The sequence below is a fragment of the Apium graveolens genome, chromosome 9 (genome assembly GCF_009905375.1).
Source record: "Apium graveolens cultivar Ventura chromosome 9, ASM990537v1, whole genome shotgun sequence".
Taxonomy (NCBI): Eukaryota; Viridiplantae; Streptophyta; class Magnoliopsida; order Apiales; family Apiaceae; genus Apium; species Apium graveolens.
In genome coordinates, this window is record NC_133655.1 from 261,889,699 (window position 1) to 261,916,405 (window position 26,707).

At 36.4% G+C, this 26,707-nt stretch overlaps 2 protein-coding genes and 1 non-coding gene across 8 annotated transcripts; 1 reads left to right on the forward strand and 2 right to left on the reverse strand.

The window, feature by feature from the left end:
- Positions 1-1,154: 1,154 nt before the first annotated feature.
- Positions 1,155-13,958, reverse strand: LOC141683005 (uncharacterized). 5 transcript variants are annotated; one of them, XM_074487695.1, is made up of 10 exons: positions 13,819-13,958; positions 12,930-13,235; positions 10,614-12,331; positions 10,391-10,535; positions 10,034-10,251; positions 9,682-9,951; positions 9,473-9,553; positions 9,057-9,165; positions 8,909-8,975; positions 1,155-1,483 (listed from the first exon to the last, which is right to left on the reverse strand). In XM_074487695.1, exons 1-10 carry the CDS (start codon positions 13,874-13,876, stop codon positions 1,411-1,413), a joined length of 3,045 nt encoding a protein of 1,014 aa, XP_074343796.1. In that variant the 5' UTR covers positions 13,877-13,958; the 3' UTR covers positions 1,155-1,410. The 5 variants fall into 5 exon arrangements, 4 of the variants coding, with proteins under 4 accessions (XP_074343796.1, XP_074343794.1, XP_074343797.1 ...); XM_074487693.1 differs by having other exon boundaries at positions 10,391-12,331; XM_074487694.1 differs by lacking the exon at positions 1,155-1,483 and adding an exon at positions 8,202-8,662 and having other exon boundaries at positions 10,391-12,331.
- Positions 13,959-14,114: 156 nt separating this feature from the next.
- TRNAP-AGG (transfer RNA proline (anticodon AGG)) lies at positions 14,115-14,186 on the forward strand. Its single transcript has one exon. It is a non-coding gene; the product is annotated as a tRNA-Pro (tRNA).
- Positions 14,187-14,319: 133 nt separating this feature from the next.
- Positions 14,320-18,482, reverse strand: LOC141686932 (bifunctional 3-dehydroquinate dehydratase/shikimate dehydrogenase, chloroplastic-like). 2 transcript variants are annotated; one of them, XM_074492044.1, is made up of 10 exons: positions 18,140-18,482; positions 17,136-17,244; positions 16,767-16,985; positions 16,236-16,576; positions 16,009-16,072; positions 15,789-15,897; positions 15,387-15,536; positions 15,163-15,311; positions 14,908-15,070; positions 14,320-14,831 (listed from the first exon to the last, which is right to left on the reverse strand). In XM_074492044.1, the coding sequence occupies exons 1-10, from the start codon at positions 18,340-18,342 to the stop codon at positions 14,623-14,625; spliced, it is 1,716 nt and encodes a 571-aa protein (XP_074348145.1). In that variant the 5' UTR covers positions 18,343-18,482; the 3' UTR covers positions 14,320-14,622. The 2 variants fall into 2 exon arrangements, with proteins under 2 accessions (XP_074348145.1, XP_074348146.1); XM_074492045.1 differs by having other exon boundaries at positions 14,618-14,812.
- Between the last annotated feature and the right edge of the window lie 8,225 nt (positions 18,483-26,707).

The following is a 26,707-nucleotide window of genomic DNA, read 5'->3' on the forward strand; positions in this document are numbered from 1 at the left end:
ACTTCGAAGGCCAAAACATTGACACATTTTAAATTGTTGAAATCCTTCATAAATGTGATAATTTATAATTTCTCACACTGTAGGGAAATAGAGAATTATAGTACAAATTAATCACTTTCAAGTTACTCCCCTACTTCTATCCGACATATGACAAAAATATGTGATTAAGAAATTTTATATTTGGGTGCTTGTATACTCATAACAATTTATTTAATAAAACAAAATTGAGATTTACCCTGATATGATCTTTTCAGAAACGGTTAGGGAAATAAGAGAACCGCTTCAAATTCATTAGACAAACTCTATTTTAGTCAAACTTAGAAGGCTTATGTTAATACGTAGTCTTTTGCATTATAGAAAGTATCAATCTTTCTATGGATTGCCTAATTAGCAAAAAAAAATCTTTCTATGAATTAGCATAATCATTCTAAGCATATTCTGATAGAAAATTTATGAAATGGAAAAATATTGTAAAGTGAAATTACTATTTTGAATTTAAAATGACCGGTACAGCTCGGAGAAGTTTGCATTTGCAAACAATTGCACCATCCACCTGAAACAGTATTGCACATTAAAAAAATTCTACAGAATTTATAACCGAAAACAATGATAGTGTTGTGGTTTCTAAGCTCCACAACACTCTTCTTGACCCAATCAATCTTTTCAAACACATCATCTTCGTTTATTGCTAATTTAAGTTGTGTACACAATACACAACTAGTGTTCTTCCTGTACTTTCACTCTTTATGTGAAGTTTTAACCATTTCTTTTCTTTTATTTAACTTCTATTTTGAAGAGCAAAAAGTGATAAAATCATCCCATTAATTTTTTATTTCATTGCAAACCGCAAATTACTGTTTTTATGGGTTTAGTTGGATTCGATTTATTTCATATAAAAATCAAATTATTATTTCTGAAAATTTTCCTAACATTCTAATTTCCAAAAGTTTATTCAACTTTCGGATTTTTTTCCTAAACTAGGTTCATCCATTAATATCTTATTAGTTAACCATTGCCCAACAAATTCAATAAAGGTGGCCGTAATTATACTGACGATCCCTAGAATCTTCTTTTGTTAGTAAAGGTGGCCGTAATTATACTTTACTTGTTTTGTATCAGGAGCAACATTGAAACAATAAGGTTACCCAAGTAAATATAAGTGATAACAGCAAATGTAACATAAATATAGTTATTAAGAACAGCTGAACAGAAACTACACAGAATTTGATTTACAAAATTATCTCCATTTCCCACCAATACTTGCCACGAGGTGGCAGTAATGATTAATGAAGCCCCAGCTGCCACCGCTATGACTAAAACCAGAGAAGAAACCAAATAAACATTATGTAGTTATGTACATTAGATTGCAATAAGCAGAAAGTCCTTTGTACATGGCATCAACATGAGTTCTTAGACTTGCCTCGCTCTTCTCGAATAAACCTTCGTGCAATTCTTCTTGGCATAATTTGGGAAAAGCTGATGTCTGATGGAGAAAAACAAAAGTGCTTTCAGTAAAGCTACGTAGTATTACATGTTAGAAAATTAGGATTTTAGAGTTTAATTTAATTATGTTCTTGATGTTAATCCTAAAATCTAATGATTGGAAATTGTTCAATGATATTTGAACTTAAATTTTCATGTATGGTTTTAAGAATTTTCTTAATGAAATCCATATGAAATGAGAGTTGAAAGTAGCTTGGAAAAGCTTGGAAAATTTGAGAATGTTTGTCCCACATTGAAATAAATAAAGGGGGTTGTGTGCTTTATATGGTATTACCCACATGAGTAGTATACAACTACTAAGGTGTGTGATGGTCCATTGTGTTGTTGTGTGCTTCACGCGCGCACACACACATGCGCGCGCGCCCGCCCCGCCACGCACCGCACCGGACCGGGTCGAAGGGCGATTTGGGCGAATGTCTTAAGAACTGATGAATAAAATCAGAACTTAACAAGTTCTGATATCAGAATCAGAACTTAAGTACTGATGAGTCGAATCAGAACTTAAGTACTGATGAGTTAAATCAGAACTTAACTTAAGTTCTGATAATAATGTGGGTGTTAATGTGAAAAGCTGTTACAAATAATTTAAATTCAAAAGCTGATCAGTTTTGATTTTTTCATTAATGAATTCAAAATCTGATCAGTTTTTTATTTTTTATTAATGAAGCAGTTTAATTCAGACATTAAGTGTGTTGACAGTTTCATTTTTCCTCTCCTATAAATAGAGGCTAAACTGAATGAATAAATAAAACAACACACTACATTCTCATCTCTTCTCTTCAACCTCTCTGCATTTCTCTCCCACAAGAACTGAAGTGCTGATATTTTCCGGCGACTGAGGTGCTGGTCGAAGTGGAGGTTTTGTTGCTGCTGTTAACATAAACTCCGAGCTGTTTTATCCTGGTGGAGATATTGCGCACATCCCAAACGCAGCAGGTAGGGGGCAATAATCTCTTCAAGAGCAGCCAGGACTTCGAGCAAGGCCTGGTGACTCAGCTGTAATCATTTTCTTGGCGTTTTGTATCTGTAAACCTTTATTTCAGTCACTGTTTTAAGCTATGGTTTCGGGTACATCTTTCTTTCTCTCTACGTTATTTCAGTTACTAATTTTGTTTACCTGCATGTTTTGTTTTGTTAACTGTGGTCTTGGCCTAAACTTGTTAAATTCTTTATACACTTGCCTCTATGTTGCTATACTTGTTAGTGAGTTTCTCAACATTCTTGAAGAGATTATTGGTTATTTAGAATTTAGCATAATGGTTAACGAAAGTGAGGTTATCGTTGGTGGTGGTAGCAGTTCGGGTGTAACTGCTGGGGCCATTGATTGGACCACCTATAGTTTCCCACAGGCTGTTGAACTAACCGGTTTACCGGAGAAATTCAACGGTGGCATTGGCTTTTCTCGCTGGCAGAAAAAGATGAAGCTGTGGTTGACTATAAAGGGTCTGTGGCCGGTTGTTGAATATGAGAAACCAGTAGTGGATCAAGAGAAGACTGACACAGTTAAGGCTTTTGCGAAGTGGGCTGAGAAGGATGGAGTGGCTAGAGCGGCCATTCTTGCGGCACTAACAAACACTTTGTTTGATGTCTATTCTTCTGATGCCTACTCTGCAAAACTCTTATGGGAGAAGCTGGACCAGACACATAATACTGACTCACAAGGTCTAGAAAAGTATTCTGTGGCAAGGTTCCTCGAGTTTAAGCTGGTGGACAATAAGTCCATGACTGAGCAGGTGCATGAGTTCGAGATGATAGTGCATGCTTTGAAGGAGTCTGGAATGAATCTCCCGGAGAAGTTCAAGGTGATGAGTGTGATTGAAAAACTCCCGAAGTCTTGGGAAGAGTTCTCTCTCTCCCTGAAAAGACAGAAAGGAGAGATCACCTGGACCAACCTTATGCTGGACATCTCGGTACAAGAACAACACAAGTCCAAACAGGGACATGTGATGCCAACTGAACACGGTACCTCGAAGGTAAACATAGCAACTGTAGGACAAAAGAGGAAGGCTTTTGCTAAAAAAGCTAATAGTAATAAACCTAAGAGTGACAAGGACAAGGCCAAGAAACCCAAGGCAAACAAACCATGCTGGTCTTGTGGGCAGGTTGGGCACTGGAGTAAGGACTGCCCTACGAAGAAAGCGAAGAAAACCGAGGTAGCACAAGCAAATGTTGTGCTTGGAACCGCAAGTGGGCCTGTAGTGAACATGGTTGTTGGTGAGGCTACGGCTTCTGAAACCAACGTTGACCGGTATGTATCCTACAACCCTGTGATATTTTCTACCTATCTGTCAAATGAATGGTTGATAGATACTGGAGTTAATGTACATATTTGTGCTGATATTAGTTTATTTGTATCTTATCAACAGAGTCATAGTCTGACTGTGAAGATGGGGAATGCTAGTGCTGCTCAAGTACATGGAGTTGGAAACGTGGATCTGAAGTTCCCTTCAGGACGTATTCTATCTCTGACGAGAGTGCATCATGTTCCCGACATGCGTAGAAATATAATAAGTGGAAGCTGTTTAGTTTCTAGTGGTTTTGAAATTTCGTTCAAGTGTAATAAAGTAGTTCTTATTCACACTGGTACATTCTTTGGCAAGGGTTACTTGTCAAATGGTTTATTTGTTATTAATGCGGATCCCGTTTTGGGAAGTTTGAATAATAATGTTATTCCTACTGTTAATTGTATTGAATCCTCAAATATATGGCACGCTAGACTAGGTCATTTAAACTTTGGTGCTCTTAAGAACATGATGAACTTAGAGTTGATTCCAAAATATACCATAGAAAAGAATTCTAAATGTCAAGTATGTGTGTCTGCTAAACAGATAAGGAAACCTTTTCATAACGTTGTTAGGGATTCAGACTTGTTAGATTTAGTACACACTGATATTTGTGAATTTGGTGGTGTGTTGACCAAGGACCAGTTTAGATACTTCATTACTTTTATAGATGATAGTAGTAGATATTGTTATGTTTATTTACTTAGACATAAGGATGAAGCACTTAGTAAATTCATTATATATAAAACTGAAGTAGAAAAACAAACTAGTAAGTTACTTAAAAGATTGAGATCTGATAGAGGTGGTGAGTATACGAGTAATGCTTTTAATGAATTTTGTGCAAATAATGGTATAGTTCATGAAGTTACTCCACCATACACACCTGAGTCTAATGGGGTTGTTGAGCGAAAGAACAGAACATTTAAAGATATGATTAATAGTATGCTTATTAACTCTGGGTTGCCTAAATACATGTGGGGAGAGGCTCTAAATACGGCTTGCCATATTTTGAATAGAGTCCCTCTGAAACACATGGATAAAACACCCTTGGAGTTATGGAAAGGCAGGATGACTAGTCTTAAGTATCTTCGTGTGTGGGGGTGTCTTGCTAAGGTGCTTGTTCCTGAACACAAGAGAAAGAAACTAGGTCCAAAGACTGTTGACTGTATCTTTCTGGGCTATCTTGAAACCACTACAGCTATGAGATTTTTAGTGTTAAAATCTGACATAGATGGTATAGTGGCAAACACGATAGTTGAATTTCGAGATGCGACATTCTTTGAGGATGTCTACCCTATGAAGACTGGAATACCTGAAACGACTTCTGAGGAAGATCCTACTCACACATCAAGTTTTATTCCTGATCATGTGGAAAAGATGACAAATGTGGGGGCGGAACCTAGTAGTAGCTCTATTCCTAAGGAATTAGAGGAACCAAGGAGAAGTAAGCGTGCAAAAATAGTCAAGGATTTTGGAGGTGATTTCATCACTTACAATATCGAGGACGAACCTTTAACTTTCCGGCAAGCTATGGATTCTTCTGAGTCAAGGCACTGGAAGGGCGCTGTCAAGAGTGAAATTGACTCTATTGTTTCCAATGGAACATGGGAGTTGGTTGATCTCCCTCCTGGGTGTTCTACTATTGGGTGCAAATGGGTCTTTAAAAAGAAGTTGAACCCTGACGGCTCAATAGATAAGTACAAAGCTAGACTGGTAGCTAAGGGTTTTAAGCAAAAGGAAGGAATTGATTATTTTGATACATACTCTCCGGTTGCAAGAATGGTAACAATCCGAATGCTTAAAGCATTGGCTTCAGTCCATGGTCTTATCATTCATCAGATGGATGTAAAGACGGCTTTTCTTCATGGTGAACTTGAGGAAGAGATTTATATGGATCAGCCTGATGGATTTGTTGCATCAGGCAATGAAAGGAAAGTATGTAAGTTGATCAAGTCCATCTATGGCTTGAAACAAGCTCCCAAAGATTGGCATAAAAAGTTTGATGAAACTATATTGCCTTTCAGTTATAAGATTAATGAAAGTGATAAGTGTGTCTACACTAAAGTTAAAGGTAATGAGTGTGTTATCTTGTGCCTATATGTGGATGATATTTTATTGTTTGGAACCAATATTGAGATTATTAACGAGACTAAAGAATTCTTGAAAAGGCATTTTGAAATGAAGGATATGGGTGAGGCAAGTGTGATTCTTGGAATCAAATTGATTCAGTCCACTGAAGGAATAACCTTGACTCAATCTCATTATATAGAGAAATCTATACTTGAGAAATATGGTTATTCACAGTGTAGAATCGCTAGTACACCTTATGATTCGAAAGTTGCCCTTGTCAAGAATACTTCAGGAGTGCCTGTGTCTCAGTTAAGGTATTCTCAGATTATTGGGAGCTTGCAGTATCTTGCTAACTGTACTAGACCAGATATTTCATATTCTGTGTCTAAATTGGCGAGATATACAAGCTGTCCAAACAGAACTCATTGGGATGCTCTTGATAGAGTACTTAGATATCTAAAAGGCACAATGTACCTTAGTTTACACTACAGGAGATTTCCTGGTGTGCTTGAAGGGTACAGTGATGCAAGTTGGATAGCTAAGAAGTCTGGTTCCAATGGAGTGACTGGATACGTGTTCACCTTGGCTGGTGGAGCAATATCCTGGAAGTCAAGCAGACAGACTATTGTTACTCGGTCTACTTTTGAGGCTGAGTTGTGTGCACTTGATGCCACAGGGACGGAGGCTGAATGGTTACACGGACTTATGTCTGCAATACCTGTAGTAAGCAGACCGCTCCCTGCTATTGCTATTCACTGTGATAGTCGAACAACTATCGACAAGATTAGCAGTAAAAAGCATAATGCTAAGACTAAGAGACACATCCAAGTTAGACTCAAGTCTATAAGGGGTTTAGTGACTGATAGGATCATAGCTATAGAGTTCATAGGAACTCAGAATAATATAGCTGATCCTCTTACTAAAGGACTGGAACCTGCAGTGGTCCTTAAGTCAAGGTTGGGGATGGGATTGTCAACCCATCATAATTCATCAACAGTGGGAACCCAATACACATGAGAGGAGATCCCTCGAAGTGTATTCAATGGGTAATAACAAGCTGTAAGGATGAGTTGGTAGTACCTTTGCTACATAGATGATACTATAGTATCTGAGTCTATCCCCTGTAAACCTAGAAGGTACTGACACTGCCAGAAAAGCAAGAGTGTTAAAACTCTGAATGGGATCAAGTCATTTGACGAGATAGAGGCAGTATATCTCTGGAGATGCCCAGCTAAGCGAATGTAATTGTGTGGTCGCAATTAGAGGATAGGGTTAATCCTTGAAGCATTCGACGAACAGGATCGAGACATGACCATTAATGTCTCAAAGCCGTAGATTGGCACCATAACCTTTGACTTGTCGTCGTCTATGGAATATGGTTATACTAAACGGATTAAGATTCAAGGTGAAACATTCCATCTGAGTCCGATAGCCATTGAAGTAGAGGAATTAGGAGGGTTCAAACCCGGAAGGGTACCGACTCTGAAAAACAAGTCATGATGGGAAATTGATCACATTTCTGTATGGATTTGTGGGGGATTGTTAGAAAATTAGGATTTTAGAGCTTAATTTAATTATGTTCTTGATGTTAATCCTAAAATCTAATGATTGGAAATTGTTCAATGATATTTGAACTTAAATTTTTATGTATGGTTTTAAGAATTTTCTTAATGAAATCCATATGAAATGAGAGTTGAAAGTAGCTTGGAAAAGCTTGGAAAATTTGAGAATGTTTGTCCCACATTGAAATAAATAAAGGGGGTTGTGTGCTTTATATGGTATTACCCACATGAGTAGTATACAACTACTAAGGTGTGTGATGGTCCATTGTGTTGTTGTGTGCTTCACACGCGCGCGCCCGCCCCGCCACGCACCGCACCGCACCGGACCGGGTCGGGTCGAAGGGCGATTTGGGCGAATGTCTCGGCGTCTCGCGTACGCGAGGCGACCTGGGCGAGGATTTTATTTATTTGAGAATTATTTTAATTCGAATTTATTTATCGGTGATTGGATTATTGGGCTGGGTTCTGAAATAGGCTAAGTAGTCTAAATATATTGAACCTGCAAATAATCTGATCTGTAACAAGTTCTGATATTAGAATCAGAACTTAAGAACTGATGAATAAAATCAGAACTTAACAAGTTCTGATATCAGAATCAGAACTTAAGTACTGATGAGTCAAATCAGAACTTAAGTACTGATGAGTTAAATCAGAACTTAACTTAAGTTCTGATAATAATGTGGGTGTTAATGTGAAAAACTGTTACAAATAATTTAAATTCAAAAGCTGATCAGTTTTGATTTTTTCATTAATGAATTCAAAATCTGATCAGTTTTTTATTTTTTATTAATGAAGCAGTTTAATTCAGACATTAAGTGTGTTGACAGTTTCATTTTTCCTCTCCTATAAATAGAGGCTAAACTGAATGAATAAATAAAACAACACACTACATTCTCATCTCTTCTCTTCAACCTCTCTGCATTTCTCTCCCACAAGAACTGAAGTGCTGATATTTTCCGGCGACTGAAGTGCTGGTCGAAGTGGAGGTTTTGTTGCTGCTGTTAACATAAACTCCGAGCTGTTTTATCCTGGTGGAGATATTGCGCACATCCCAAACGCAGCAGGTAGGGGGCAATAATCTCTTCAAGAGCAGCCAGGACTTCGAGCAAGGCCTGGTGACTCAGCTGTAATCATTTTCTTGGCGTTTTGTATCTGTAAACCTTTATTTCAATCACTGTTGTAAGCTATGATTTCGGGTACATCTTTCTTTCTCTCTACGTTATTTCAGTTACTGATTTTGTTTACCTGCATGTTTTGTTTTGTTAACTGTGGTCTTGGCCTAAACTTGTTAAATTCTTTATACACTTGACTCTATGTTGCTATACTTGTTAGTGAGTTTCTCAACATTACAAACTTGCTCTTGCAATCCAAAAGTTATGCTTCTAGGAAATAAAAACTATTGTTGCAAGCAAGCAGCTGGATATTATTTTCAAGCACAAGTATGGTAAACTAGGTTCACATATAAAATATATTATTGTACTGTCGACTCACCTCAAATATTCTAGTTTCTGGGTAACTATCCCACTTAGTAGAAGCTCTGAATTGAATACATGCACACCTGCAAACAGATATGAAAGTTGCGACATTTTATAAATATCCATGACCATTTTGAATTGCAGAATGGAGAACGATTCTCTACCTTTCTCAAGGAATGGCACACAAGTAGTATAATCTTCTTCACATGAAAGGATCAATAAATCTTCTCGAATAAATTTATCCCTTGCAGCTACCAGAATATTCTCCACTGGCTGAGGAATAAATTATTAGAGCCTCATATTAGATTGATATTTAATTCATGCAAGCAACATTGCAACCAATAAGCTAGATAGTAGAATTCATCAAATTCGGGCAGTCAACAGATGGGACTGAATGTGCTCATAATTAAAGCTAACTTCCAATTATGAATGTAGCTGCATTCACATTAAATTATGTTCTTTCATACTATGTATTGTATGCTGCCTTAGAAGTCATAACTGACAAGTGTCACCTTAAAGAACTTCAGAATTAGCTGAACTACCATTAATTAAATTGTAAAAAGTAAACAGTGTACCTTACCTGACCATTAACTGACTTGACCAAGCTTTCAATCATTTCTTTGCAAGGTTTGACATTTTGAGTGATTAAGACTCTTTGATCCTGGTGATCAGTAGCAAAAGATTGTCGGGAGATGGAAATTAGAGTGTCATAGCATGACTCTAAACCAGATATAAACATTCGAATACTGATAGTGACTAAGATGCAAGCAACAAGAAACAAGCATGTACCTTAAGAAGGGGATGGTGTCTAGCACGAGTCAGTGAAGTAGATAAATCAAACCCAATTTCCTTCTCCTTCTCTGTATCCCTCAGGATATACTTTTCCTCATCAACTAAACAAGCAGCTTCTGCACAGTTCTCTAACCATAAAGGTGTTACCACTGGTTTACCAAGAGCAATGGCTTCCAACATGTTCCTTGTCCGGACAAACTTGTTAGTTATGAAATGTGTAGCCTCCGAACAGCAAGAAGCAACAGAGATCCCTAGTCGTGCCAGGATCTGTAAATTAAAGAGAGTAATAATATTTGACCCTAAACAAAATATAATTAGAGACAAAGAAATTTAAAGGAAAATCAAGAACCTTTGTTTGTTTTTCTCTAATATCGTCATTTAAGCCTTGGCTGAACAAGACTTGAACATTTGCCATGTTCCTTCGCCTTCTCAAATCTTTGGACACAAAGTCCGGAAGCGATTCTGAAAACCCTAGTCGACTAAGCTCTTTCATAAGAGGCGATCTTGAGGAGATTTTCTTGATCAATTGGTTGCCAACACCAGCACCCCCATGAGCGTATTCAGCAACTGATAACACATCAGGTATTAGAGTCTTCATTGCATTAACAGTTGATACATGAGAATTCCTCATCTAAATTACTGGATTGGATTACAATATGTTTAAGATTTAGAGGAGAGTTACAGTTAAAATTTATCAGATGCTCACCTGAATCATCCCTGGAAAAGGCTTCTACACTTTTCTTCTCTGACAACGGCTGAACTTGACAAATTGATCGTGGTTTCCTGACTGCTTGTAAGATGAAATGATTGGCACCCAAATTTGCTTCTGACTTTTGAGGAATTTCAAATGACTGCGTAATGCCATTGTTAGCATGCACTGCCTCAGATGAAGCTAAATGATTACTAGCCTTTCGTAAGTGGTTTAGTACCTTGGGATGTGTTCTTTTCCTTTTTGGATAGGTCCAGGTATCTAGCTTTAAGTGGCTGTTAGTGACAGCTACAGATGAATCAGTTGGCATTTGTTTTTTCACATTGCAATTTGTAGCTCCGCAATGGGTGTTAGAATTTGTCTTTGGTAATTTATTCTTCAGACCCACAGCTTTTAAATCAACAGAATCTAGCTTCCTCCTCTTTGTTCCTCCTGCAAGGCAATCCACCTCTTTAACGATGCAGTTCAAGTTCAACCTTTCTCTAGAATCACATAGTGGACCCTCGACATTCTGTTTTGATGACACTGACAAAGCCTGCCTGGTAGAGGGGGTAAAAGGAGAAGAACCGTTGACCTTCCCTCTACGTTTTACTACGTGTGAGTCACGTTTAGCGGATTTTGAAGACCCAGGTTTCTTGATTTTATTCCCTCTTACTGGAAAAATTTGACTCGTTAAATTCTTCCTTCTTGTTAACTTAGGACCAAACTTCTTTTCATTTGCTTCAATTTCTGATGGAGAAAAATTAATCTTCTTCGATTTTTCTAGAGACCGGACCGTTCTCTTTGTATTCTTGGAAATGACTTCTGAACCATTCCCCATGCGAAAGGCACTACATTTTAATGCTCCATTCAACATTTCACCTCTTGATGGATCTTCAGGCAAGTTTTGCATAGTTGGAAGGGAACTAATATTCATACTCGGTGGTGAGACAAACATTAAAGCTTCCATAGCCTCAGCAGCCAACTGAGTGTCAAAGCCAATATCAAATAGATCACGTTCATGCCTATCTATCACATCCATTTCCTGCAGCTGCTCGAAGGATTCTAAATCAACTTTTTTATCCAACTGGTTAGCCAAATTTGTATCACTTTTCAATTCAGTAGCTTGCAGCATTTCAGAAGTTTCATCAATGTTGACTGCCATTTCTGTTGAATCTTTATGTTCATTATTTGCTATTGTCATCTGCAACTTTTTTCTACCAAAATCAATGTCTTTCTGAAATTTCAGATTGCTAAAATGCTGAAATGGTGAAACAGGTTCCTGTCTGTCGTCCTTGCGACCCGAAAAACCTTCCTTTCTTTTTTTCACATGAAAACCCGGTGAATCTTCAGCTTTGTTTCCAGACCAATCAAACCTTCCAAACTCTCCATGGGTGTTTCTAAGGTTAGCTTGCCTTGCCAAAGCTTGAGACCCCTTTCCAAAAGAAGTAGGGGCCGACACCATCCTAGTAACTTTTCCTCTTTCAACATCAGGAGACAGGCTTACATCAATACCTGATAGATAGTGATCCACAACACTCAATGCATTAGCCTGTGAGTGCTCTCCAGGTTCTTGAGAGTCGATGTAACTTAGGGTTGAATGATCATGATCAGTTATCAATAAAGTAGCTTTTCTCCCATCAGCAGCCTCACAATTACTTACAGGCACCTCCATTTCAGCCTGAACATCTGCCTTGGAAATGTTCATGTCCACATCGTTGTTCCTCCTATCATCAACAGAGGAAGCTATTTTACCATCACAATCCCGGTTTCTATTACCTACTGCACCGTCCTTTACATTTCCATTCATTGCTGCTTGACTCTCTCCTCCATTTTCATTACCCTTAATATTATGTTGTTTCTTCCAGGTGGCCTCTGCATAGATGGATTCAGGCCCAGTATCACTTCCTTTAAATATTGAACAGCATTGTATTTTGCTACCTCGTCTCCTGAAATATCCTAAGATAAACAGAAATTATAATACCCAAGTCAGTTTAACTACCCCGAACTCTGAGAATTTGTGTAAAATAAGAAAGAGTGTTTAACCCAGGTAAAATAGAGTCTTCATTTTATCAACTTATTACCAGTTTACCAATTTGCCGCTCTTAGTAAGTAACTAAGTTCTTAAACCGAGGTAGTCCTTAATGTTTTTCCTAAAGCACTCTAATCATCTCTTGGCTCATTTCACATATTCTGTAGGAATTTTACAGTTCGCACCACGAAGAAGCACCTATTATACATTCCACAAATAGTACTGCTACTAATACATGACCAAAATATGGAAATACATATTCTTGATATTTCGATGGAAATACCAATATGAAAATAAGAGGATGATTAAAAAGTTGTTGAATCGATATAGTTAATACTAAAACAAGTTTACTATGAAGATACTAAGGCTTAAAATTTTTTAAATTGTGTTTAGATTATAAGCTGTGAATGCCAATGAAGTGAATGGATAAATAAAGAAGATAAGAAAGAATAAATACATACATAGATATTAATTGAGGTCAGACTAAATCAACAATCATGTTCAACGGTAGTAATAGGTACGAACCTACATAAGATTGATTAGTAGCTGGACGGAGCTGTTTCTTTCCTGTAATTCCTTTCCCCCCTTCCAGGCTTGTATCTATTTTTCCAGAAGGAAGCTTATTCGTCAAACACAGCGCCTCGTTCCTTTGTATTTCTTCATCATCACTGTCCAGCACAACTTCTTTATCAATATCAATATCTAAAACCTCGGTATCAACATGAATACTTTCCAGTTCGGTTTCTGACAACGGACTATCCGCAATAATAATGTCATCAAAAGGTACAGTGTCTTGATATTCGTCCCCGTCTGTCATTTCCTCCGTCATGCCTATTTCAAAACAAGAACACATCACATAGATAATCGTAAAGCACAGTTTGAACTCGGAAATAAAATATTTATACACCAACTAGTCCAATTTAACTAGTAAAAAACATTCGAGCTCTTTTACCGTAATAACAAAGTGTACGCTGCACGATTCAAAAGCGTCAATAATCGAGTTCAACAAGCAATACAACGTCTGCCATTTAGAGGCGGAATCATGCTTATAAGCTATCCAACCACTTGACTCCACTCGAATGTAAATTCCATTCCATTCCATTCAATTCAACTTAAACTTTATAACAATAGTTTTAATAATTAGACGGAATCGCATAACATTTCATCTCAACATCCTACATTACACACAAAAATGCACAATGCAAAATTTCCCAAACCCTAAGTTAATTAAAACATATACATCAACAAGAATTAATCCGAAACACGATAACACTAATTTCATCAACTCCGTAAACATTCAAGCATATGACGATCAATTTTGACACGAAAATGCCTATACTACTCACAAATCAAATTAAAAGCATCAACATCATGTATCATATATACATGTAATTGCAGAGAAATTGCGATGTACCTGGCATCGAAGCTTCTGGAACTGAGTCACAACAACTAGCTAATATCATCAGCTGCATAAATAAATAAAAGAGTAATCAATTAGCATAATAAATAATTATAATGATTAAAACAAATTAGAAACTTGAAATTCGATTAGTCATCATACTAGCACAGATTAATTACGTTCAATGTAGTAGCCTCTATTGAAATTGGGGGAGATTAATAGAGGGGGAAACACAAAATTTTGTTTTGGAGGGAAAATTTAGTTTCTTGTTTTATTATATTTAAACCAAATTTGTGAAATTATATTCAACTGGGCATTTGGTCTAGTGGTATGATTCTCGCTTAGGGTGCGAGAGGTCCCGAGTTCAATTCTCGGAATGCCCCTTATTTTTCTTTTATATTTTTTTAGTGCTAAATTTGGCTCTTTTTTCCTTTTGAAAGAGTTAATGGTTATGTTTACTATCTTGCTAGTTGGAGAACTGATAATTGAAAATTGATAGAACTTGGAAGGATGACATTCATACAATCACTTCATTATAACTTATGAGCATTCCATGGTGCAAATACAGGAAAGAATGCGTTATGCTAACAGTGAGTTTCCACACAATGAAATGTACTATTTACAATCATTTAATTTAAATCTTACACAAAAACACTGGCAGTGGAATACATAACATTTTACATTATTCTTCATCATCTTTCGTCAACATGAAGCAGCAGGTGAGTTGCTCCTCTTTCCGCAAATCAAAGCAGCAAAGCCTGGTCTGGAGCACACCTTCTCTTCATCCAGATCCAATAGTCTGTCGCGTCATTAACATAGCTAAACAAGCAGATACCTTGATGTGTATATGAGTTTGCAACCTAAGCAATGAAATAAAAGGCTGAAACACTTCTTGGTTTGGTCATTTTGTGTAGTACTAACGTCACAGAACCCGTGAATAATTTTACTTCTGCTGAAAGGATCCGTTAGAAATGTTCCATCACAGTCCTTCTCATGAATTCCTCTGGCACTGGCAAACATATAGAAAACTAAGATATTCTTAATCAAGAAAACACAGACTTCAGAGAAAAAAATCACTAATGTAACAGGAAAGACAACGAGTACCTAATCCACCCGTGAACAACTTGAACTGGCCCATTGCCTGCCTGATGAACATCTCAACGCCACTCACCACCATGGCACCAACCTCCGTAGCCTCTTGCATAAGCCGGGTGTTTCTAGGTGTGTAAACAGCATCAAAAATCAGATCATATGATTTCAATGCCTCCTAAAATCCAAAAAAATATTGATTAGTGCGTCTTTCTTTCTGTGAACAAGGAAAAACAAGAAACAAATCTACAAAATGCACTCAAAAACCACCTTGGGTAAAGGAGTTGCATCTATATTTGGTTCCATGCCGATGGCTGAAGCATTTGCAAGAATCATTCCATTCGTAGGGCAGTACGTGTCCAAACACTCAATTGGAAAAGCTTCACCAGAAACTGCTTGCGCAAGAGCCTTTGCCCTCTCTTCATAAAATTTGATCCAAGTCAGAAGAAGAGCAAAGACACCATAACTTAAACTGGATAGTTAAAGATAGTTACCAAATCTGCGGTTGAAAATGACAACCCGTGCCCCTCTGCTTTTTGCACCAAATGCCAGTGCTCTTCCAGCACCTCCAGCACCAACTAGCACAAACACTCGTCCAGCTAATGGAGAAGCATGTGATGCTTCCCCGTTTGCAATTTGCCTTTCTGTTCACACCATAACAGAATCGTTAACTTTGAATAATTAAATGCACTATATATAAGTAATGATACCTCATTCCCTTAAGTTTCGACTTTTAACCTCATCATATATCGAATTATGTCCTCCCAAATATTAAGATCCCTTCGTCGTGCTAGTATTATACATTTACAATCAGGTGGAACTTCATCTGTCTGACTTCCAAGCATAATAAGAAGTATATATGATGTACTAGTGGCAGAATGAACTATATATTCTACCTCTGAGCCCATCTTCAATAGCAGTTATACAAGCCTCACAGTCGGTGTTATAGCCAACCAGTTTACCATCAGTAGGCCGCCTCACAATGGTATTTACAGCTCCTATGGACTGATTCAGAAATGAAATAAAAGATTAGAAATTTAAATCTTAGTCCTTATTACACGATATTATTTATATGTAAATTATTTTGTTTTACTTTTTCAATACTTCTTTTAATACCTTTGCAAGGGGGTCGACTTCATCACAACAGTACACTGCATCTTCTTTATGTGGGAGTCCGACACTGCAGGTACACAATGGGGAAAACAAATGCATATTAGAAAGACGCACTTGACAGCTAATAGATCATAGTTAACTATCACAATGAAACATAGCAAATAACAAAATTATTATGTTCAGAGAAGGGGAAAATCCTGTTTTTTTTCTTGTTAGAACTGAGCACCTACCTGAAACCCGCATAGTCATTCCCAGAATATACACGAAAGAACTCTTTGATATTGTCGACAAGCAAGGGAGCATAAATTCCATTATATCCTAAATGTCGGAATGCAGGGTTGTGCAAGAGAGGTCCTTTGCTGTGACCAACAGGATTTGAGACCACACCAAATACTTTTGTATCAGCATTCACATTTTCTAACTTATAAGTTTGTTTAATGCTTTTTACAAATGGTAATCCAGGTATGGATTTGCCTCCCAAAGAACCAAACACTAGGAAAGACCCATATTTTGGCCCCAATAATTGGCTTATAAGACCTCTGTCGCCAGCAGCTCTTGCAATTACTGGAACCTGTAGGCACATAAAAAGGCAAACACATGTAAATAATAACCATATGAAGGCTTAAAGAATTTAGAGTTACAAGTTTTTAGATATCGGTCAAAACTGGGATTTCTTAGTAAGGATACATTTGAAGAAATTAATCAAATTTTTTTTATAGCCGAACAATTAAGGCCTTCTCCTCGATCAGGCAATGGCAAACCTGACAATGAGTAATAATATGGAGAATCGGTGCAACGTCAGTAATGTAAACAACATCGATGACAATTTTGATGATATCTGCCCCTGTACATTGCATGAATGCAATTAGATTGCCAAGTTTCTCTAGTGATGGATGCCCACCGTTCACATAGCTCGATACAATGATCTTGGTGTTGGACCTTTTGTCCATAAGTTCACTTATCAAAGTATCAGAAGCCACCTACAAGTGTCATTGTACAACTGAAAATCAGAACACAACCAAAATCCACATGTATCATCAAGTCACCATAAAAGGTTACGTATATGTTACAATTAAGCTCCTTATGTGACATGTCAAACGGATGAGCCATAAAACAGACAAGTAACCAACCTCAAGCTCAATCTCAACAAATTCCACATCTAACTCAACGGCCAGTCTCAAAACTTGCAAGCATGTCTTCTTCGAGTCTTCAGTTTTCGAATTATTCACTGCACTAGACCTTTCATAAACACAAATTATGTAAAATTTGTTAATACAAATTCATCGAAATTATAATTTGTAAGTTGCGCTTACAACATTTATTATTTCGATTTTAGCCCTTTACCAATTATGTTGTTTTTCTACACCAAATTTAATGCATGATAAGATGCTGATAAAGAAAGAAAGTACTATTTGGATAGGAAAATGTATTGGCTGGCCACCTACCACTCTACCAGTCAATGTACACCCCCGTGCAGTTCTACAATTCTATATATGCATCTTCTGGTTCTACTTGGTACAATCGCTATAAAATCTTAAAGGTGTCGGAGAAAGGTCTTAACATATTTTAAGTTTTTAAGTAATTGGCCGCTCCAAAACCTGAAGGTCGTATAGAAAAGCCCAGACAGAATCTAATATTCTTCGACGCTTTGAATAAGTAAAGAAAAGATAAGCCAGAGACATATCTACATTTACATTTATCAATGACCACCACACATACTCGTTTGTGTTTGGTGGGCAATTCCTTGGTTGAGTAGGTGAAAAAATGGGGGGAGCAACCAAAATGAGTCCAGGCCCTAGCTACTCTTCCAAAATACAGTAAAATACCAATTCCAATATAATGCAAAAAATAATATAGAAGTTTATTTGTACTATGAATAGTATTGTATTTTAAATATACTACTGGTGATTTATTCAAAATAGTAAAATACTGGTTTTGACACTGTGATGAATGCATGCACGGAAAATGGTGACTAATATACTAATGGTAAAATTCTACTTGACTTTGGCAAGCTTGATTTGAAATGATCCACCTAACTAAATGATCTTTTCAACAGTTGGGTAACAAGGCAAATGCATTGTATAAACTTTTTACTGTTGACAGTAAAAATGAAATGAGATGTTTGTACACAGACCTGAAAGAGACAATGGCAGGAAGGGGTCTGTGTTGCAAGAGGTGTTGAAGCTGAGAAATGTGTGAGAAATTCAAAGAATGAATAGAAAGCTCAACAAGATCAGCTCCTTCTGCTTTAGCTTTCTCCATTGATGAAACCATTTCTTCAATGCTTTCACTTTCTAATGTGGCACATACTAGCAGCTGGTTCTTGAAATACCCCATAAAATTTTATTAACTGAATAACTTTTCTAACTTTATATGTTTCACTAGCACTGTAGCAGCAATTTACAGTGTTTGTGAGAGGAGGAGAAAGGAAACTATAAGAGGAAAGATGAGTTGAGAACCAATCAGTGTAGCAAAAGCTCCATGTGTGCAATGACAGATATTTATAGGCACAATGTCACATTTTTTTGTCAATTTCTACGGTACGGCATCGCACTCCAATTTAAGTTGCCACATTCACTTGAAATCGAATTATTTTATCAATTTCTGTCAATAATATTTCAATTCTCCTCTTTTGTCATCTCTTCACTTGTTTTCGCGGGTTAAATATGAATTATTGTTATGAGATCAAATATTAAATAAACGAAAATTAAAATCTGCCGTGCCGCCTATTCTTTACTACTACTTTTCTTCTTTTTCCTGTACGGATTATGTTGTCGACGTAGTACGAGTCGTGGAACTCCCTCTATCTCGTTATATTATATACTTTACTTTTAATCACGCTTTTCAATACTTTTTTAAAATATAATTCTGTTTTTTTAAAAAAAATAATTTTTTTTTGAATAAAAATGTTATATTTAAACTTTTATTCAAAAAAAATATTATGAAATTATACTTTATAAAAGACTCGAAATACGCGTAAATAGTAAACGTATATAATTCGGTGGGACGGAGCTAATATTATTATGTTAAATTAAGAAAAGGGAAGTGTAGTTATTAAATATTTAGGCAAAAAAATAAAAAAAAAATTAGTTTACTAGTTTGAACGTTTTTTTCTTCTATTTTACCGGATATCCAAGCTCACACAGCTCAAATATTTCCGGAAATAAATAAATATATATAATGCATATAATATACGAAAGAGTATGATTTGTATGATAGTTAATCCTTGTAATGTACTGAAAAAATATTATTTATTTTTTTGTGTTAGATAACTTTTTAATATATACCAATACTCTGAAAATTATTTATTCTTGTTTAACTGTTTTTTGTGTAAATTTAAAAATTGCTAATTTCATGTGCAACGATATCTATCAATACATGCGCAGACGTCAATAATATATACTCAATGTATCAGTGAACACGAACCATGGAAATATAATATACTCCACTAAAAATTAGTGAATACACGTGACACAATTAACCATCAAGGAACCCTCGCCAATATTAAATTAGTTGATTGATAAAGATTGAGTGGTGGATCAAGTTACAGCAGCCCGGTGTTTCCACTCATTAAGAGAACGAGAATGGTCATTAATTAATTATTAGTTATGCATAAACAAATTTTTTATATTTATACTTGTTTATATTAATATTTTTAATTCACGTTTTTAAATGAAACTCTTAATTGGTAGGGTCGAGGATTATTCTTATGATTATAGGATTCAGTTATTCTTAGTTGGTAGGGTGGTGAATTTTTTCGGATGCACGACGAAAATATGAAAAATATATGTTACCATCTTACATTTATAGAAACAATTATTCTTAAAAATATTTTTTATAACAAAATTGTATATATGAAAAACAAGCTCTTATGTCGTCGCGCATTCTCTCTGTACAAAATATTAGAAATTTGGTGTTCGCTGCATATATTTTGATACTCAATTTTATTACCGTTAGAAATTGAAAAATTTGAGCTATATTTTACACATGTTCTTGATGTAATTTCTTAAAACTAATTGTTGGAGGTTATTCCTTATAATTAGAACTTAATCTTTCATGTTTGGATCTAATTTGTTTTCTTTGTGTAATTCATAAAAAAATTGAGTTGAAGTTAGTAGCTTGAAAATGGTAGTGTGGATTTGTCTCACATTGATTAAGTAATTAAGGGTGTAATATTTTATATAGTATCATATGTAAGAGTAGTATACCCACTGCTAAGGCACGTGGTTGTGCATGATATTATTATGTGCCTCGTGCGCCGCACATGCGCTGCAGCCTCGCCACCCCACGCCACTGGTCGGGTCAGGTCGAAGGGCGAATGTCTCGGCGTTTCGCGTACGCGAGATGACCTGGACGAGGAATTTTATTTAATATTTAATTAAAATATTTATTGACTTATTATATTGTTCAATATTAATATTGAATCTGTATAACAATAAGGATTAGTTATGCATTATCTGTTGATGCACTGAACTGAGTATCCGTTGATGGACAGTGTGCATTATTCGTTGATGCACTGAACTGTTTATCCGTTGATGACTGATCCTAACACCGCTGGATTAGGATTTGCTGAGTGCATTATTCGTTGATGCTGAGTTCAAATCCTGATGGGCTGCAATTTAAGTCTGAATATTTATTTTAATATATTCAGTTACGTTTTGGGTTATATATGTACTAAACAAAACGTATGTAATTAGTCGGACTAATATTGAAAACGCAGAATCGTGAAACCCTAACTGCTACATATCTCTATTTCTCACCTCCATAATATACAAAATATTGCATAGGTTTTCTGGGCAAACTGAGGTACAGGTCATTGTTGAGTGCTACGTATCTGTGGACGAAGTACTCTGAGTTGTTGTGTCCTGCAAGTGATATTGCCGCAACCCAACACAGCGTAAGTGGGATAATAATCTCTTCAAGAACAGTCTAGACTTCTCGAAGGCGTAATAATCTCTTCAAGAACAGTCTAGACTTCTCGAAGGTTAGGCGCCTCAACTGTTCATAGTTCTTTCAGACTTCATAAAGCTTATGTGAGAGCTAAGTGTTTTATTCGATCTTTGTCAATTAAGTTACTAATTTATCTTGTTTTTTTGTCTTCGTGCTTTATTTCGTTATTTGGTTTAATTGTTTGTTCTTGCTATACATGATTATATAAATGTCTCATTGTTACGCGTAGTGTATAATAATACCCAACAATCTTGAAGAGATTATATGTGTTATATTGTAATTAGCAAGATGGTTAACGAAACTGAAGATGTTCCTAAGACTGTTGAAACGGGTTCTGGTTCTGGTGGTACTATTTCCATTGATTGGACTTCGTACCGTTTTTCCCGGCCAATTGATTTATCGGGTATGCCTGATAAATTCAGTGGTGGAGTTTCTTTTTCTCGTTAGCAGAAAAAGATGAAGCTCTGGTTAACGGTTAAGAGTCTATGGCCAGTGGTACACTTTGATCCTCATGTGTTGGATCAAGAGAAGGCTAAATTTATTAAGACTTATGCTTTATGGGCTGAGAAGGATGGGGTGGCTAAAGCAACCATTTTTGGCAGCCTTGGAGAACACCTTATTCGATGTTTATTCATCAGATGTATATACTTCTAAGGTTTTATGGGATAAGTTGGACCAAACCCATAATATTGATTCTCAAGGACTTGAGAAGTATTATGTGGCTGGGTTTCTTGATTTCAAGCTGGTGGATGGAAAATCCATGACTGAACGGGTTCATGAGTTTGAGACATTAGTTCATGTTTTGGGTGAGTCCGGTATGGTCTTTCCTGAGAAGTTTCGAGTGATGTCTGTGATTGAAAAGTTCCCTAAGTCTTGGGAAGAGTTTTCTCTTTCCCTGAAAAGACAGAAATGAGAGATCACTTGGACTAGCTTGATGTTGGACATCTCTGTGCATGAGCAGCACAAGTCCAAATAAGGACATGTGATGCTTGCGGAACATGGGAGATTGAAGGTGAATGTAATAACTGTAGGACAAAAAAGAAAGGCAGTCACTAAGAAAGCTAACACTAATCTTGACAAGAACAAGGCTAAGAAACCAAAGGCAAATAAACCATGTTGGTCTTGTGGACAGGTTGGTCATTGGAGTAAGGATTGTCCAAGTAAGAAAGCTGGAGTGGTAGCTCAAACAAATACTGTGCTTTGACTTGGAACCACTAGTGGACATGTAGCTAACATGGCCACTGGTGAGGTTGTTGTCTCTGGAACTGATGACGGGTATGTTACTTACGACCCTATACTACTTTCCACTTATATGTCACATGAGTGGTTGATTAATACCGGAGCTAATGTGCATATTTGTGTTGATATTAGTTTATTTATATCTTATTAACAGAGTCATGGAGTGACAGTGATGATGGGGAATGCTGGTGCTGCATAAGTGTTTGGAATAGGAAACGTGGACCTGAAGTTTGCTTCCGAGCGGATTCTATCTCTCACTAGAGTACATCATGTTCCCTCTATTCGTAGAAATATAATAAAAACGGCTTTGAACTTTCTTTGAAATATAATAAAGTAGTTATTACACATACTGGTACATTTTTTGGCAAGGGTTATTTGCCTGATGGTTTACTTTTAATAAATATTGAACCCGTTTTAGGTGGTTTTATTAATGCTAGTGTTGCACCTTCTGTTAATTGTGTAGAATCATCTGACTTGTGGCACTTACGACTTGATCATTTAAATTTTGGTGCTCTAAAAAATATGATGAATTTAGAGTTGATTCCAAAGCATGTCATTGATAATAAATCTAAGTGTCAAGTGTGTGTAACTGCTAAACAAACAAGGAAACCTTTTCATAATATTGTTAGGGATTCAGACTTGTTAGATTTAGTTCACTCGGACATATGTGAATTCGGTGGTGTGTTGACTAATGATCATTGTAGATATTTTATTACTTTTATAGATGATTGTAGTAGATATTGTTATGTATATTTGCTTAAACATAAGGATGAAGCACTAAATAAATTCATTATGTATAAAAATGAAGCTGAAACACAAAATGAAAAGGTACTTAAACATTTGAGGTCTGATAGAGGTGGTGAGTATACGAGTACCTTGTTTAATGAACTTTGCGCAAACAATGGTATAGTTCATGAGATTACTCCACCATACACACCCGAGTCTAATGGGGTGGCAGAACGAAAAAACAGAACTTTTAAAGATATGATTAAAAATATGCTAATTAATTTTGGGTTGCCTAAGTACATGTGGGGAGAGGCTCTGAATGTGGCTTGCCATATTCTGAATAGAGTCCCTCTGAAACATATGGACAAGATACCATATGAATTATGGAAAAAGCGTAAGACAAGTTTGAGTTATCTTCGTGTGTGCGGGTGCCTTGCTAAGGTGCTTGTCCCTGAACACAAGAGAAAGAAACTAGGTCCAAAAACTGTTGATTGTATCTTTCGGGGCTATCTTGAAATCAGTACTGCTATGAGATTTTTAATATTAAAATCTGACATAGATGGTATTGTGGTGAATACAATAGTTGAGTTTCGTGATGAAACTTTTTTTGAGGAAATATTCCTTATGAAGATTGGTATACCTGTGGGTAATTCTGAGGATGATCCCACTCACACATCGAGTTCTATTCCTGATCATATGGAAAAGATGACAAATGTGGGGGTGGATCCTGGTAGTAGCTCTATTCCTAATGAAGTAGAGGAACCTAGAAGGAATAAGCGTGGAAAGGTAGTCATAGACTGTGGAAGTGATTTCATTACTTACAATGTCGAGGATGAGCCTTTAACTTTTAGTCAAACCATGGATTCTTCGGAGTCAAGGCTGTGAAGAGTGAAATTGACTCAATTGTTTCTAACAGAACATGGGAGTTAGTTGATCTCCCTCCTGGGTGTTCTACTATTGGATGTAAATGGATCTTCAAGAGGAAAGTAAACCTTGATGGCTCAATAGATAAGTACAAGACTAGACTAGTTGCTAAGAGCTTTAGGCAGAGGGAAAGAATTGACTATTTTGATACATACTCTCCTGTTACCCCAATGACAACAATCAGAATGTAGATTGCATTAGCTTCTGTACATGGTCTTATCATCCATCAAATGGATGTAAAGACAGCTTTTTTCATGGTGGCCTTGAATAAGAGATTTATATGGATCAGCCTAAGGGATTTGTTGCCTCTGGTAATGAGATGAATGTATGTAGACTAGACAAGTCCATCTATGGCCTTAAACAAGCTTCTATAGACAGGCATAAAAAGTTTGATAAAACTGTTTTAGAGTTCGAGTTTTTAGTTAATGAAAGTGACAAGTGTTTCTACTATAAGGTTAGAGGTAATGATTGTGTGATTGTGTGCTTGTATGTAGATGATATCCTATTTTTTGGAACCAATATTGAGATTATTATCGAGACAAAAAGTTTCTTGAAGAGGCAATTTAAAATGAAGGATATGGGTGAGGCTAGTGCGATTCTTGGGATTAAGTTGACTTAGTCAATTGATGGAATAACATTGTCACAATTAGGGCTGCACATGGGTCGGGTTGGCCGGGTTAGAGGCGATTTACAACCCGACACAATTAAATCGGTTTGAAATTTTTTAACCCAACCCATAAAATATAAATTTGTAACCCAACCCTACCCGTCGTACATCGGATTGGGTTGGGTTGTGTCGATTTGGATGGGTTGAATGATCTGATACAAAAAGTTTCAATACTATTTATTATCTCTCATTTTGAAAATTTAAATAAAAATAAAATGGATATAACTTATAATTATAGTGCTAATATTAAAATTTGATTAACATCATAGTTTTAGTAATGTATATCATATCATAAATCACATGCATCCCCAAATAAATTAACCATACATTTATAAACGAAAATGAATATGCAAATATAAATTGAACAAATAAAATTCTATCATATTACTTAGAAATCTTAATTTGATATTGGAGATGGAAAAAAATACACAAATCATTTAAGATATTGTAGTAGTTACGTAAAAATATATGACACATATCAAACTTAAAAAATTAAGATATTATAGTAGTTACGTGAAAACATACGAGAAGAGGTGTAAAAATATCTTAATGAATCGGGTTGGGTTGGGTTAGGGTAATAATATTTATAACCTGTACCCAACCCATTTAGGTCGGGTTGATCAATAAACAACCAATCTATCATTCAGTTTACGTTGGGTCGGGTTTTTCGGGTTAAAAAGGGTTGGGTTGGGTCGGGTTGGTCGGTTTGCTCAACCCATGTGCAGCCCTATTCACAATCTTATTATATAAAGAAATCTATACTTGAGAAGTACGATCATTCAAATTATAGAATCGCTAGTACACCATATGATTCAAAAGTTGCCATAGTCAAGAATAGTTCAGGAATTCATGTGTCTCAGTTAAGGTATTCTCAGATTATTGGGAGTTTGCAATATCTTACTAATGTGACTAGACTGGATATTTCTTATTATGTGTCTAAGTTAGCTAGATATACAAGCTGTCCAAACAAGACTCATTGGAAGGCACTGGATAGAGTTCTTAGATATCTCAAGGGAACTATTTCCCTTGACTTGCATTACCGGAGATTTCCAGGGGGTACTCGAGGGGTACAGTTATGCAAGTTGGATAGCTAAGAAATCTGGTTCCAATTGAGTGACTGGATATATGTTTACCCTTGCGGGTGGAACAGTGTCCTGGAAGTTTTCTAGACAGACTTTGATTACTCGGTCTACTTTTGAGGCTGAGTTCTGTGCACTTGATGCCACGGGGACAGAGATTGAATGGTTACATGGACTTATGAGAATGTTACCTGTAGTAAGCAAGCCACTTCCTGCCATTTCTGTTCATTGTGATAGCCGTACTACTATCGATAAGATCAGAAGTGTTAAGTATAATGCTAAAACAAAGAGACACATCCAAGTTAGACTTAAGTCTATAAGGAGTCTTGTGTCTGATAGGATTATTGCTATATAGTTCATAGGAACTCAAGATAATATAGTTGATTCGCTGATTAAGGGGCTTGAGCATGCTGTAGTCCTTAAGTTGATGTTGGGCATGGGACTGGTAACCCATCATAATTCATCAAAAGCGGGAACCCAATACACCTGAGTAGTCTAGGGTTGAGCGAGATGGAGCGAAACGCACTCGTTCAGAAATTTGAAAAAAAAAGAAAAAAAAAATAAGTGTTATGTATAATTGATCACGAGTGGGCTCTTTAGTACTCAATTTATTAAGTTCTTAGGGGACGTTGTGCCTAGTGACCTAAGGCTTTTATAGTCTGGGATCCGCTAACCTAACTCTCGCTACATGGGTACTATTGTATAAGTCTTTTATGGACCTCACTCATTGCACGATCAAATAAGCGTACTTGTATTGTTTTGTTGTGAATAAATGCGTGAATCCATGTTAAACTCCGATATAAGAATTGAAGTGTTATAAGTTATTTTGAGTCTAGCTTTTATTTTATTTATAAATTTGTGATTGTTTTGATAAGTAGAGAGTCATGATTGTTGATCTAGTTGCGATAGTATATCTGTAAGCAGCTACACACACGCACGTCTCTGGTTTGTAGGTTGATTTGTGAGATTTGATTGATCTTTATGTGAATAACTGCATTTGATGAGGTGTTGCTTGTTGATTGGTTTAGTTATTCTATGGGGATCGTTGCATTCATTAGTTGCATTCATGCATTTTTATTTCTTGTTTTGTTTTTAAGTCTGTTTATGCTTGAGGAAG

What these genes read in the sequence shown, in the direction of transcription:
- LOC141683005 (XM_074487693.1), bottom strand. Translation starts at nt 13,876, where the DNA reads ATGCAGCTGATGATATTAGCTAGTTGTTGTGACTCAGTTCCAGAAGCT. An exon ending in TACTAATCAATCTTATGTAG is followed by an intron (nt 12,332 to 12,929) that starts GTTCGTACCTAT and finishes TGTTTATCTTAG; the next exon opens with GATATTTCAGGAGACGAGGT. An exon ending in TGTGCCATTCCTTGAGAAAG is followed by an intron (nt 8,976 to 9,056) that starts GTAGAGAATCGT and finishes ATCTGTTTGCAG; the next exon opens with GTGTGCATGTATTCAATTCA.
- LOC141686932 (XM_074492044.1), bottom strand. Translation starts at nt 18,342, where the DNA reads ATGGGGTATTTCAAGAACCAGCTGCTAGTATGTGCCACATTAGAAAGT. An exon ending in CCTGCCATTGTCTCTTTCAG is followed by an intron (nt 17,245 to 18,139) that starts GTCTGTGTACAA and finishes TGTTTATGAAAG; the next exon opens with GTCTAGTGCAGTGAATAATT. An exon ending in TTGTTGAGATTGAGCTTGAG is followed by an intron (nt 16,986 to 17,135) that starts GTTGGTTACTTG and finishes TGACACTTGTAG; the next exon opens with GTGGCTTCTGATACTTTGAT.